At 25.6% G+C, this 13,546-nt stretch overlaps 1 protein-coding gene across 1 annotated transcript in view; it reads right to left on the bottom strand.

Annotated features, from left to right (window-relative positions):
• LOC101238888 (armadillo repeat-containing protein 3) overlaps positions 1-13,546 on the bottom strand; it is a 38,552-nt gene that overhangs the window by 3,528 nt on the left and 21,478 nt on the right. The window contains exons 14-23 of the mRNA XM_065812602.1: positions 12,844-12,911; positions 8,299-8,383; positions 5,805-6,023; positions 5,589-5,655; positions 3,305-3,377; positions 3,024-3,160; positions 1,461-1,626; positions 1,187-1,293; positions 474-626; positions 203-365 (exon numbers count right to left, since the gene is read on the bottom strand). Of these exons, the coding sequence (XP_065668674.1) occupies positions 203-365; positions 474-626; positions 1,187-1,293; positions 1,461-1,626; positions 3,024-3,160; positions 3,305-3,377; positions 5,589-5,655; positions 5,805-6,023; positions 8,299-8,383; positions 12,844-12,911 (1,238 nt within the window). The remainder of the gene's footprint in view (positions 1-202; positions 366-473; positions 627-1,186; positions 1,294-1,460; positions 1,627-3,023; positions 3,161-3,304; positions 3,378-5,588; positions 5,656-5,804; positions 6,024-8,298; positions 8,384-12,843; positions 12,912-13,546) is intronic.

Genomic DNA, 13,546 nt, shown 5'->3' on the forward strand with positions numbered 1-13,546 from the left:
GACAAAAACAATCGAATTTTAGTGTAAAATAATACAAATTAAAAAAATAAACAAATAGGGTTCAATTAAAATAATTTATAATATTAACTGTTTTAATTGTAATCTAAAAAGAAATATAAACTACATTTATATATTTTTTTACATAATTTCTTTCATTTTTCATATGCTATTTCAAAAAAAAAAAAATCTAAAATTTCTGTACCTTGAACAAAAGAGCACGGTGGTAATATATCCCTTGCTGAATCATTCCAATAGGTATCACATTTGATTGAAGTTCTTGTTTTAGTTCACTGATATGCAACTCAAAAGAAAAACTGCCAATTTCTGCTTTACTAACAGGACCTCCCATTTTCTGGCAAACATATCTAAAATAATTTGATCAAATTGATAAAATATTAAATAAAATTGAATGTTAAAAGAATAATTGCAGCATAACATAAAAACAACAAGGGAGTACAAATTAATTGCTATACCTTGCAAGTTGAAATATTTGTTCTTTGGTGTTATTAATACTTAAAAAAGAAATGCGAGTTTCTTCAATGTAACCGCTCAAATTATTGTCAGTAGGTATTGACGTTATTTCTTTTACAGAAAAATCTTGATTATCTAAATCTTTAAGAGCCTCACTAAAATAAAAATATAAACTTTATTATTAATTTAATTTAAAAAAATCATTTTGAAAAACCAAATTAAAAATCCCACACAATCAATTTAAAAATCAAACTATATATATCTAATTAAAAATCCATGAGAAACATTAAATTGAAAAATTTTTGGAGATATTGGTATAAAGAGTGAGAAACATTTGCACATTTACAAGTGTAATTAAATTAAATGTAGTTAAAGAGAAAATTAATAGAAGAGAAATATTTGCACATTTACAAATGTGGTAGTGGTGTAGTTGTCATGCAGTATTGGTATAGTGGTAAAGTGCTAGCTTAATGAGCCAGAGGAGCTGAGTTTGATCCCCAGCACATTCATAATAGTACCAAGATCAACTTGTTTCTTTGCAAATCAGCCTAGTTTGTCAAGCTTCACGTTTCAAAGTTAAAGAGTTGAGAGAGGATTGCAACCACAATTAAAAAAGAAAAAAATGTAGTCTCCTTGACTGTAGTGGCCCCTCAGCTTTTGGGAGGTAAAATTTAAAAAAAAAAGAGGTCATAAAAAATATTCTGAAAAACTGCACCTTTTCTTTGTAAATGATTCAGGATTTACCAAAAGGATTGGTCGACGATGGTCTACAGGGTAATTGCTGAGAACCTGAATTGATTCAAAATTGGCGTTTGGAGATACCTAGATATAAAAAAAATTAAAAAAAAAAACAACCATTTTATTTGATAATAGCAAATAAATAAAATCTATTTAAAAAAAAAATTTATTACAAAATTATTTAAATACCAATATGATATTTAATTTTTTTAAATTATTTTTTGTCAGTTTAAACCTTTAAAAAACAATACCTTCCCTATATCAAAAAAGGTTTCTTTGATAATGTTCTCAAAAGTAAGTATACCAGTTAATGCATATTTCATGGATAAGTGGCTATTCATTAATTTATCAAATGCAGTTCGTGTTAACGGATTTGTTTTTGATGACAAGCTCATTTTCTGCAACAGTTTTAACCCACTAAAGGTGGAAAATAATATTTTCGTATTCTGATTTTTTTTGCATACAATAAAATACATGACATAAAACCACTTCTAATATTATTACTTTTATCATTATTAGTATTACTATTATCATAGATAATTAATTTAGTTAGAAATGGCAGAAAACAAAGAACAATGTCAAAGAGTAAGCAAATAGTTGACAGAAGTCCTTTAAAAATAGAATCTTTTTGTTAATAAAACGTTTTGAAATTTTCACAATAGAACCTTTCTGTTATAACAGTTAAGAACTGTTACAACAAAACAATAATAAAATAAGATAATAAAATTACCAATTGATAATATAATAATTAACAGTTGAAGGAAGATAAACAAAGTAACTAACAGTTGTATAAAGATAATCAGAGGTTTGTTAATTAAAAGCTCAAAAACTTAAAAGACTTTGCTAATAAAAAAGTGAAGACTGATAGATGAGAGTTAGAAGAGTTGAAGTGTTCTCCAGAGTTTTCAAAAAATGGAATCACAGTTGTTATTTTCCAGAAAGCAGAAAACAAGATTTAGTTGAGAATAAGTAGATTAGATAATATTAAAAAGAGTTTTTCACTTTTTTATGACAGGAATGTTGTCTAGACCACAAGCTAGAGAAGAGCTTGAGAGAGAAATAACTTAAGTAAATAAAGTGGATGTCTAACAGTAGACCAACTATGTTTGTAAATCAACAGTAGATCAACCAGTTTCTCTGGGATGATAGGAAGAGTGCGGCCATTAAATTCAAGAAACAAGTTAGAGAAAAAGTTCTTTGCAAAGAGCTATACCTTATCCTTGGGAGTGGTAATACAATCAGGCCCATGTTTTGAGAATGTTAGACTTGCTTATGGTGACATGGTTAAAGATAAGAAGATGAAAACCATGAAGTAAAATGAGGCTTGGCTTAAAACCGAGTAGAAAGAACAAAAGCTTCATGCCTGCCTGTAGGAGATGCAATTATCAGCAGAAAGGCAAAAGACATCAGCCCAATGACTATCACAAATAAAATAAGAAAAGGAATCCTTTAAATCAAAAAAAAAGAAAAATTTTTTCTGGAAAATGAGTCACAAAGTTAACTGAGTAATCTGTAAATCTGATCAAGAGATTGATGAAAGTTTTGAGCTTTAGCGCCAACAAGTTCAGTGGTACTAAAGCCAACCCATTCAGTGTGATGAGTATCAAAGCCACCAATAACAATATTGGTTGATAGATAAAGAGAAAGAGGTTGATCAATTTTATAAAATATAACATTGAAAATAGTGCAGTCTTGAGAAAACGAAAAAGAACAAAGAGGTGCTAAATGGAAGCGCATAAATGAATTGTACTTTACAAAGGTTGATGTGCAAATTTTTTTTTTTGAAAAAAATCCTTAAAAAACTAAAAGCTTACCCACACTCAAGAATTGCTTCAACAAGGTCTTTTTCTAATGTACACATAATAATTACCCATGATGCATTTTGACATACATCATGATTACTTGATTGGAGAAGTTCAACTACTCTTGAAACAGCATTTTCTACAAGTAACTTAATTGCTACTCATTATTAAATAAATATTTAATTATTGTTCATTTAATTACACATACTATTATTAATATTACATTCAAATATTTATATCAAATGATTTATAATGATATAAGATAAAAAAGTTAAAACAAAAAAGATAAAAACCTTTTTTCTTGCTTCTTCGTCATTTAAGTAAAATGAAAGTGCTTTACAACAGTTTTTTTGCACATTGAAATCACTACACAAAAATATCACATAAAAAAAAATCAAAATACACTCCTTGATCAAATTGCTGTTTTTTGTATTTTTTGTCATTCTGGAAATAAATAATTTTTTTTTCAAAAATAAAAGCAATAAATTTTTTATTTAGATAGAACATAATTGTTTTCTAACATAAAATACAAAATAATAATAATATCTTTATTAACAGAAATTCTCATTACTTTGCTGATTTTCCCTCATTTTTTACTACTGCACCAAGTCAATTCAACATACTATAAAGACAATTTAAAACATTTTTTCAAACATTCATTATGATTCTAATGCTAAATATCTTTTTCGATATATTGGGCCCTATTTGCAATTTTTTCAATGGAAATTCTCTCTTTATTTACTACCATAAATTTTCTATGGGGTTTTAATCTAGGAAGTTCCCTAGCCGATTCCAATAAGGGAATATTTTTATAAAAAAAATTTTAAACAAATTTTGCATTGTGGCATAAGACTCCATCTTGCATAAATGTTTTTTCTGTTTATTTGGAAACCATTCCTTTAATTGAGGCAAAAGACAAATTTTAATGACATTTTTGTATTGGTCCTGTCTCAATATTCCATCCACAAAGCACAGTCGACCAAGACCATTCCCACTTATAACTGACTAAAATATGACTTTAGGTAAATGTTTAATTTTCTGGATTATACAATCTTTGCAGATTTTTTCATCGCCAGCTCTTTTGACATATTAAGCCTTTTGAGTCAAAATTTCTATTGCAGACTCATCACTGAATTGTATCTTAAAAAAATAGAAATTATCACAGAATATAATGACTAATAAATAAGGAAAAAAATTCTCATCATTGCTATATAATGACTCCCAATATCCATTCATCAAAAGTGAAACTAAAATACCTGTTTTCCCAATGCAGGTGTATTTTTTCTCTCTGGGATTTGGTTATTTTAACTTTTCTACTGGCCTTTTATTTCTAATGGCTGATCCATTTAAACTTTGTCAAACAGTGATTGTTGCTACATTTAGTCCTCATTTAACTTACTGGTAATTGCGGAACATATAACAAATTTATTTTCTTTACTTTTACTATCTCATTCCTTTGTGCTATTTACTTTTTTTGACTACATTTGTCTCCAAACAAACAATGGGAGATCATTTTTTTCTGATTTGTTTTACAGTGTGCCTTAATACATCACATTATGCCTTAATACATCACATCTTGATCTTCCACTTATTGAGGAATGCTTATTCGTCAAAAGATATTGAAAAAATACTTTTTTCAGAACTAATCTTTTTTTTTTTTTTAATTTTGCAATTTAAAGCTTAAAAAATTTTGAATTGTTTAAAAATTGTTCAAAAGTATATTATAATACAAGCATAACATATATAAAGGAAACATATCAAAAGAGTTTTGATAAAAAAACATGAATCTTGTGAATTAAACAGGTACCACTTGTTCCCCTGAAATTGTTGCCACCCAAAAATAATTTTATATCTAAAAGTTCAAAAATGTTAACTTATAAAAAAAAAAGTATAAATTAACTAGTAACAATATTGTAATTCAATTTAAATGGCATCTAAAATACTAAACCGTCAAAATTCAACAAAATTGAAGGTGGGCTAATAATTTAATCAGTAAAAAATTTAACAAAAAATAGATTTTTTAAACATTAATCAATTATTCATTTATGCTTTTTAGCATATTGTCAAAACTTAAATTTCTAACTCATGATTGATCAGAATTTATAAATCCTTTGATGATTGTATGAATGTATAATATTTATCATATTTATATGTATGTTTGTAACTGCTTACATATGATGATCATAATGAGCCTAAAATGATTTTATGTAAAAAACATAAAATCCAGTGAGAAATCAAAGATTTTAAGGAAAAAAGTTTGGGATCAATTTTATGTGCTGTTTTGTCTAAAACCAGCAAAGAGAAACATTTAACATAACCATACAATTATCCAATAATAAAATTACGCATTATGGTTATCGCTTCAAGCTAGAAAAACTACATGGACAACGCATAGAAAAATAATGCTGTGAAAAAAAAATGCTGGGTAAAAGAAAGATTTTATCCAATATGGCAGCATTTGTTGTCCATAATTGTTTGTTGAAATCACTTAAAAAAAACTCAAAAACTTTTGTTGTGACCAATAAAAAATAAACCAAATAAAAATGTAACCAGGTGTAAATAATAATTAAAAAAGACCTTGACTGAAGAGCTACACAAAGTCCATTAATAACTCCATGTTGTTCAAAATCTATTCGCCAGTTCACTGAAACAATAATCATCAAATATAAATTTTAAACAGAATAAATAAAAATACATAATTATATAAAGTATAGCAAAATAAGAAAAAAATAAACTTTGTAAAAACTTTGAATTCACTAGAAATTATTTTGCAATTACTTAAATGTTACTTACAGTTACAAGCAAGGTTTGATAAACATATTGCAATATTTGATTGAAGAATTGAACTCCCAGTTAAAAGGTATTGTATGAAAATATCAGTTATATTATTTTCCATAACAATCGCACAATTATTAATATTGGAGTGGGTCAGGTTAACTAGCAACAAGCTTCCTATTTCTTTTGACTCTTTACTTTCATTTTTTAAAAACTGAATAGCCAAAGAAACACCACCTAAAATAAGTGGAGCTTTACTTATTTTTCATTCATGCATTTATAAAAATTTCTGTTTCGAGATCAATTCTTCTACAATCACTTTTTAGTATTAACTGAAAGACAAATAACTCTATTCTCTAATGAATTTAGAGTTTTGTTTGTCTAGTTAGTTTTTTGCAAGATTAAACTTGTTATAAACCACCTATGCAGAGCTGGGTAATACTACCGCTTTTTGAAAATACTACCCCTCCCCCTCCCTACCTTCTAACATTTAAGCTACCAGAAACTATAACTACATTTCCCTTTTTCTATTTTTTTTTTTCAAATTGTGATAATGCAGATCTACTTAGTACATAATACTTTTTTTTCAATGATTTTAAATACTTTGACACCTCCATGTCACATAGCATCCAAGGGAGACTGTTTTAACTAACCTTTATGAGAATTTAAATCAGTTAGAACCATTTTTTTACTATTTAGATATTATAAACTTCAAAAAACATTGTGGCAAAAAAGTTTAAATGTTTTGTATTTCTAAAAAAACTGAGTAAAAAGATTTAGGCAATTATAAAAGTGTGCAACTAATTAAAACGAATATTTTATTTGGTTCCTTCTATTACAATCAATTATTAAAATGAGCACTTTAAAAATAAATATTTTCCACTTGACTTGATTACTTATGAGCCCACTTCAAAATGAGGTGAAGTTAAATGTGTTAAAAATTAATTTCATGGAAAACTAATATGTAAATGGTGTATTATAAGTGTATGATGTTTTATTATTCTTTGTGTTTTGGTTGTCTGATTTATAAAGTTGCTTGTTTCATTATAACCAGAACAAACCTAGAATGCCTAAAAGGATCTGCTAAATCTGGTTATTTTCTAATAGGAAGATCTCCAGTAGCAGCAAAAGATATTATACTTTATTGCAGCTCAATTAAAATGAGACAGCGCTATTGATTGTTGATTGATCGAGGAATAGCACATTCCTATACTATTTAAAATGCAAATGAAAATCATCAGGCAGTATTAGCTAACCTGCCATGCAACAGAAGCCATTGTTTTAAATATTTTTAATGCTTAAATTTCAAAATACTTTAAAGCTTTCTTTGAAACAGGACTTTAAGTACACCTAAAGTTCATGCTACCATCAACCTGTGGTTGTTAAACCAATCAAGCAAAAACCATGATATTATTCATTAAAAATTATATTTTTAATGAAATTTTTTTAAAGAGTTTTTAGGTTTTACAGTGGCAAGCATTAGAACAAACAGATATTTACAAACAAAATTTAGGCCATCCAAAGAAGATTGTCTATATAGTTTATTGTAAATATAAAATAAATAAAGAAAAACTTTAAAGCATTTTTCTGTTATAAAAACCCTATTAGGTTTTTAATTATTTAAACTAAATTAAAATATATTAATTGAAAAATATGTTTTAATTTCATTTAAACAGATACTGGATGCTAGTAAGATCAAGTTAGCCTGATTTGGTTGATTTACAATAATACAAACATCTTAACTTTTATAGTATTTTTTTTTTAATAAAGAATATAAAATCAACTTTCAAATGCAATGAACCAATACAAACAAAAATGACATTTTTAATAGCCATATTGTTTTAAAGTACTCAAGTATTTAAAAAAATTGTTTACATTGTGTTTGATCATACACAATGATATAGGTTAAGTATTAATACTTTTTGTTTTAATAAAGTATAATTTAAAAAGTATTTATTTTCTAAATATTTAAAAAAAAAAGAATCATTTTTTTAAGTTTGAACAGTAGTGAGATAAAGCTTTTCATTTGTTTTTGGTTTACAACTTTACCTGCTACCATTTTTTGGTTGAACTGTTTTTTCAACTCTGTTACTAAATGAAAAGTTGTGGAGGTGTAAAAATTAGTGTGCTCCCACCTTACGCTAAATTACCTTTATCTAATTTTTTTGTGTTTGTGTTATAAGGTAAAGTTTTCTTAAATGTCATTTACAGTTTAAGATGTTCTTAAATTTTTCTGAAGTCAAATTTTCTTGAAAATCATTTTGCAATGCAAAAATTTCCTTAATACTATTTAGTGATGTAAAGTTTTTTTTTTGTTTTTTTTAATGATTTTTTTCTATGTAAAAAATTGATGGGACTTTGAAAGGACTTTGAAGGAACTTTAAACTTTTTAGATGGAAACTCAGCACTAAAATAACATGGCTGCTGTTGTTTTGCAAAATTTTTTTTTGAAAAACCATTGTTTGTTTTTTTAATGAAAAGGTAAAAGTTTGAACCATACTTTAAAAATTACCTAACTTTCCAATTTTATCTCGACAAGAAGCATTTTCTGCTAAGGTTAATAGTGCTTTAGCAGAAGCAGCAGCAGTTAACTGATTCTAAAAAATTATTAAATATGATAAATGAAACTTTTATCAATAACTTAATAATTTTAATTTTATAGAATATACAATCATTTTAATAATTTTCATTTAAGTAAAAAATTTTAAAAGATTTAAAATCAAGATTGTTTAATAACACACTAGCTACAGATAAATAATTGTAACAAATATTTATATAACAAGTGATAAAATTATTGTGCACCTTATATAGAAACTTACACAAAGGTAGATAAGAGATGTGGTATCACTTGTCTACCTCTTCCAAAATGAAAACATATTCACATTTTTTTAGCATATAAAATTATGTTACTAGGGACATTTTATGTTAAGTGAGGCAACAGCCCTTAGACTAACCTCAGATACTGCAAACAAATCTCATAAAAATTATTTGTAAATATCCCAAGAAAGTTTACTTGTTGAAGAATGAAAATATTGTTATTAAGATTGTAATCTTTTAAACTAGCAAAAAAAGTGAAAAGTAAGTTTTGAGTAAACACTTTTGGTAATAAATAAATTTCAAACAATGTTAAGTAATCGTTACCTTCTTTTTTATAAATTCTCCTAGAGTTATTAATTGTTTAGTTACCAACAAGTTTAATTTAATTCCTGGTAAAACATCCTAGTTGTAGAAAAACACTGTTTTACATCATGATAAAAAAGAAAAAAAATTTATTTTGACTTGAATTTAAAAAAGATCTAAATTTAAGTGTTGCAAGATGTTCATCTTGCTACGCGATGCTTATTTCTCAGGCTTGCTTCACGATGCTCATCTCCCAGGCTTGCTTCAAAACCAGATCGAGTTGTATATACAGAATATAAAGTTAATGATATAAAAGTTTTCATACAAAAATATGTTGTTGCCAATGTATTAAGTGTAAAAACAGTACAAAAAGATGTTGTTACCAATCTATTAATCGTAGGAACAGTACAAAAAGATGTTGTTACTAATCTATTAAGCATAGGAACAGTACAAAAAGCTGTAGCCAATCCAATAAGTGTAGAAAAAACAGCAATTGATGAAAGTGAAACCACTTCAACTAAACATTTTAAAAAAGAAAAACAATACTATGAATTTTTTGGAACGTGAAAAAAAAAATTGAAAAAAATCACTGTAATTACACCCAAACAGATATTTGGACAATATCGGAAATTCAGCAGTATTTTTCAACATTTCAAAGATTTATACCATAAGCCAGAAAATCAAAAAAATAAAGTGGAATATTATCAAAACCTTTTCATAAAATTTGTTAAACAAATAAGCAAAGAGATAATTGCAAAGGTTCTTGAAATGTATTAATGCGATAAATATTTAAGGTTTTGTCCAGAAAAGAGAAAGTTTGTGTCAGTTAAAGTAAATATTATAAAGCAATATATCCAAAAACAGTTAAAAAAAACAACACGATTACTGTAAAACAGGGTTACTTAGTACAATTTTCAACTTTAAACAAATGTAAGTGAAAAAATTATTAAACAAAAAATGTCAAAACATGGGTCTGTGTGGGTAAACTACCATTGAGATCTGTGTGTGTGTAAATTACCACTGAGATCTGATCACAAGAATGAAAAATTGTGATTAAAAAATAATAAAAAGTACTTCTCCCAAGTAACCCCACAACAAGGTGTTTCTTTGGACAATTGTTAATTTCAAGTTCAAGTAACCAAGTTCAAGTAACCCCTTCTATGCATTTACTTGGTTCAACTAAGATATTTTTTTAAAACTGTCAATAAACTAATTCAAAATACAACAAAAAAAACAATTTTTGGTCAATATTTATTGAAAAAACAGTGGTGCATACCTATAGGTCTTGTTGCATTATGTGATTGTCAATGTTTAATGTAAAACTTCCTGTACACAAAATTCCAGTAATTACAAAAATTCATTGAAATTTATGGCATTAAAAATAAAAACTATATTTCGAATAAATGTAGTAACTCATCAGAAAAAAAGATTTTGAAAACTTTATGAAAATAAAGTGAAGTTGATTTTTACCAATTGTAAATACCAAATTTCACTTTAGATCCTGTAAGTTTTAGACCAAGCAGCTTTACCTTTTTATGAATTTATTGAGAAGGTTTTAGCACAGATAGATAATTTACAAAAGAAAAATTTTATACAAAATTGTCAAGCCACCTACTTGCTATGTTTGAAAATTAACTTAAAACAAAAACAAGTTTTTTGCTTTTTCACTGGAACAGCCAGACAACTTTGCACCTTTTTTTTTTTGTTTATTTTTAAAAAGATGAGAAACTTGTTAGTCAAAGTTATATCAGATCATCTGAAACACGGAACATTTACTGGTTCATAAGATTTTCAAATAAGGTTATTGATAAACTTAAACAATTAAAAATATTTGAAAACATCAATTTCGGTGACAAAAGTGAATCAAATTACAATAAGATTTCAACATTACTGTAGAGTGAAAACTTTTTGCTACATCACACAATAAAAACCCTGTAATGGAGTTGGTGGAATTCTAAAACACCATGCTGTACAAGCCATTCTTCAACTACTAACAATCCCACTAAGATTGGCACACGACGCAAAATGTACATGTTTTTCTAAAAATTTTGCGTTATAATTTTCACATATATATGTACAAAATCAAAATCTACCAGCAAAATCTAAGATGGTCAATGAAAAACCTCATAAAAACTTAATTATATATGGAATGACCAGGGTTACCACGGTTGCTACATCAGGGTTGCTACAAAAAAATTAGATTGAAAACTTTTTTTTTGCATTATTTATTTTTGTAACAATTATAAAAAATCTTTGTTACAAATACAAGAAATTTGGTAAAAAAACGTAGGAAATTTTTTAACAAATTTAAGAAATTTTTGAAACAAATGTAAGAAATTTTTGAAACAAATGTAAGAAACTTTTGAAACATATGCAAGAAATTTAGAAACAAATTTAAGAAACTTTGTAACAAATTTCAGAAATTTTGTAACAAATTTCAGAAATTTTGTAACAAATTTCAGAAATTTTGTAACAAATTTCAGAAATTTTGTAACAAATTTCAGAAATTTTGTAACAAATTTCAGAAATTTTGTAACAAATTTCAGAAATTTTGTAACAAATTTCAGAAATTTTGTAACAAATTTCAGAAATTTTGTAACAAATTTCAGAAATTTTGTAACAAATTTCAGAAATTTTGTAACAAATTTCAGAAATTTTGTAACAAATTTCAGAAATTTTGTAACAAATTTCAGAAATTTTGTAACAAATTTCAGAAATTTTGTAACAAATTTAAGAAATTTTGTAACAAATGTAACATATTTAACAAATTTTTAACAAATAAAAGCAAGTTTGGTAAAAAATATTAATAAAAAAAAATATACGTAAAAAATTTAAGTTAAATATGTAAATTAAAAGAGTTCTTAAGAACCTTTATTATGCAGTAAACTTTTTGTAAAAGAAATGCACCAACTCTTTTGTGTAAAAAAATATACCATTGCTTTTTTGTAAATTAATCAAAATTAGAAAAGAAATATATTAACTTAAAGACATTTTTTAATTTTTATTTAAATATCAATTTATTTATATACACATACTGTATTTATAAATAATATATAGCTGTATTAAAGGAGAGCAACTTAAATTTCTTTTAAATATTATTGGAAAAATTTTTAAAACTCTTCAAAAAATTTTCGATAATAAAAACAAGAAATTTAACAATTTAATTGTTAACAAAACTAAAGTAGACTTGATCATTTCAAAACTAAAATTTATTTGTAGAGAAATTTTTCTGAGATTTGAGAACTTTTAAATATGATTTTTAAGTTTTTATGGAAACCTTAGTAACAACTATAAGACTAATTTAAAATATAGGAAAATCAAAACTATTGTATAATACATTAGAGGACATTATGCAGATGTTTTGAATGCTGTGTTTAATCACAAAACATAATTGGTCATCATAGTTTTGCTGTATTTAAGCTATACTACCTTTGTTGGTATTCATCCAATGCTTTTTAAAAAAAGAAAAAAAAACAATTTTGAAAAACTTTAACAAAGTAAATTTTTTTTTTAATTATTTTTTTTATTAAAAAATTTTTCCAAATCTTCATCAAAAATAATGTCAGTCTATTTTTTTCCTGGCCTTCCATCCCCTAAAAAATGGATTGACAAAGTACTTTATTGCTCAATATTATTTCATTAGTGAAACCTAGCAGTATAAAATCAAGCTAATTTTTTTCTCAATGATATTCAATTCAAATTTATTTTTTATAACCCTTTAGGACTACAGTTTTCTTCCAATCATTTTTATTTATTTGTGAAATGTTGCTACAAAAAATTGAAAGCCTGGACTTTAAAATTTAATCAACTTAAATGCTATTTAAGAATTATATAAACCATATGCAACTAAATCAACCCAAATAACATTTTTATAAAATATTGTATTAAATGTAACTTAATATATACCTATAAAAAAGTTTAACATAAATGAACATACCTCACTTGCAAGTAGTGGAATAAGAGTTTTTTCTACCTCTTGCAAAACAAATAGTCTTCTAATTTCATCTTTAAAACAAAATAACATGATCATCATTATCATAATTATCATCATCATCATCATCATCATCATCATCATCATCATCATCATCATCATCATCATCATCATCATCATCATCATCATCATCATCATCATCATCATCATCATCATCATCATCATCATCATCATCATCATCATCATCATCATGTTTAAAGAAATAACTAAACACTAATGCTGAATTTACTGTATTTTATTACCAAATAAAACAAAATCAATTATTATTAATCATATTTATTCAACAAATAAGAAAAAATAACTGCAAATAACAAATAAAAATAACTGCAAATAACAAATAAAAATAACTGCAAATAACAAATAAAAATAACTGTAAATAACAAATAAAAATAACTGCAAATAAAAAATAAAAATAACTGCAAATAACAAATAAAAATAACTGCAAATAACAAATAAAAATAACTGCAAATAACAAATAAAAATAACTGCAAATAACAAATAAAAATAACTGCAAATAACAAATAAAAATAACTACAAATAACAAATAAAAATAACTGCATGGTAGTTTTAATGAATAATAAACTAAAAGTCAACTAAAAGAATTCAAGAACTTTGAAAGTTTTCAAACAACACAAAATGTTTACTATTT

This window comes from Hydra vulgaris, chromosome 12 (genome assembly GCF_038396675.1).
Source record: "Hydra vulgaris chromosome 12, alternate assembly HydraT2T_AEP".
Lineage (NCBI taxonomy): Eukaryota > Metazoa > Cnidaria > Hydrozoa > Anthoathecata > Hydridae > Hydra > Hydra vulgaris.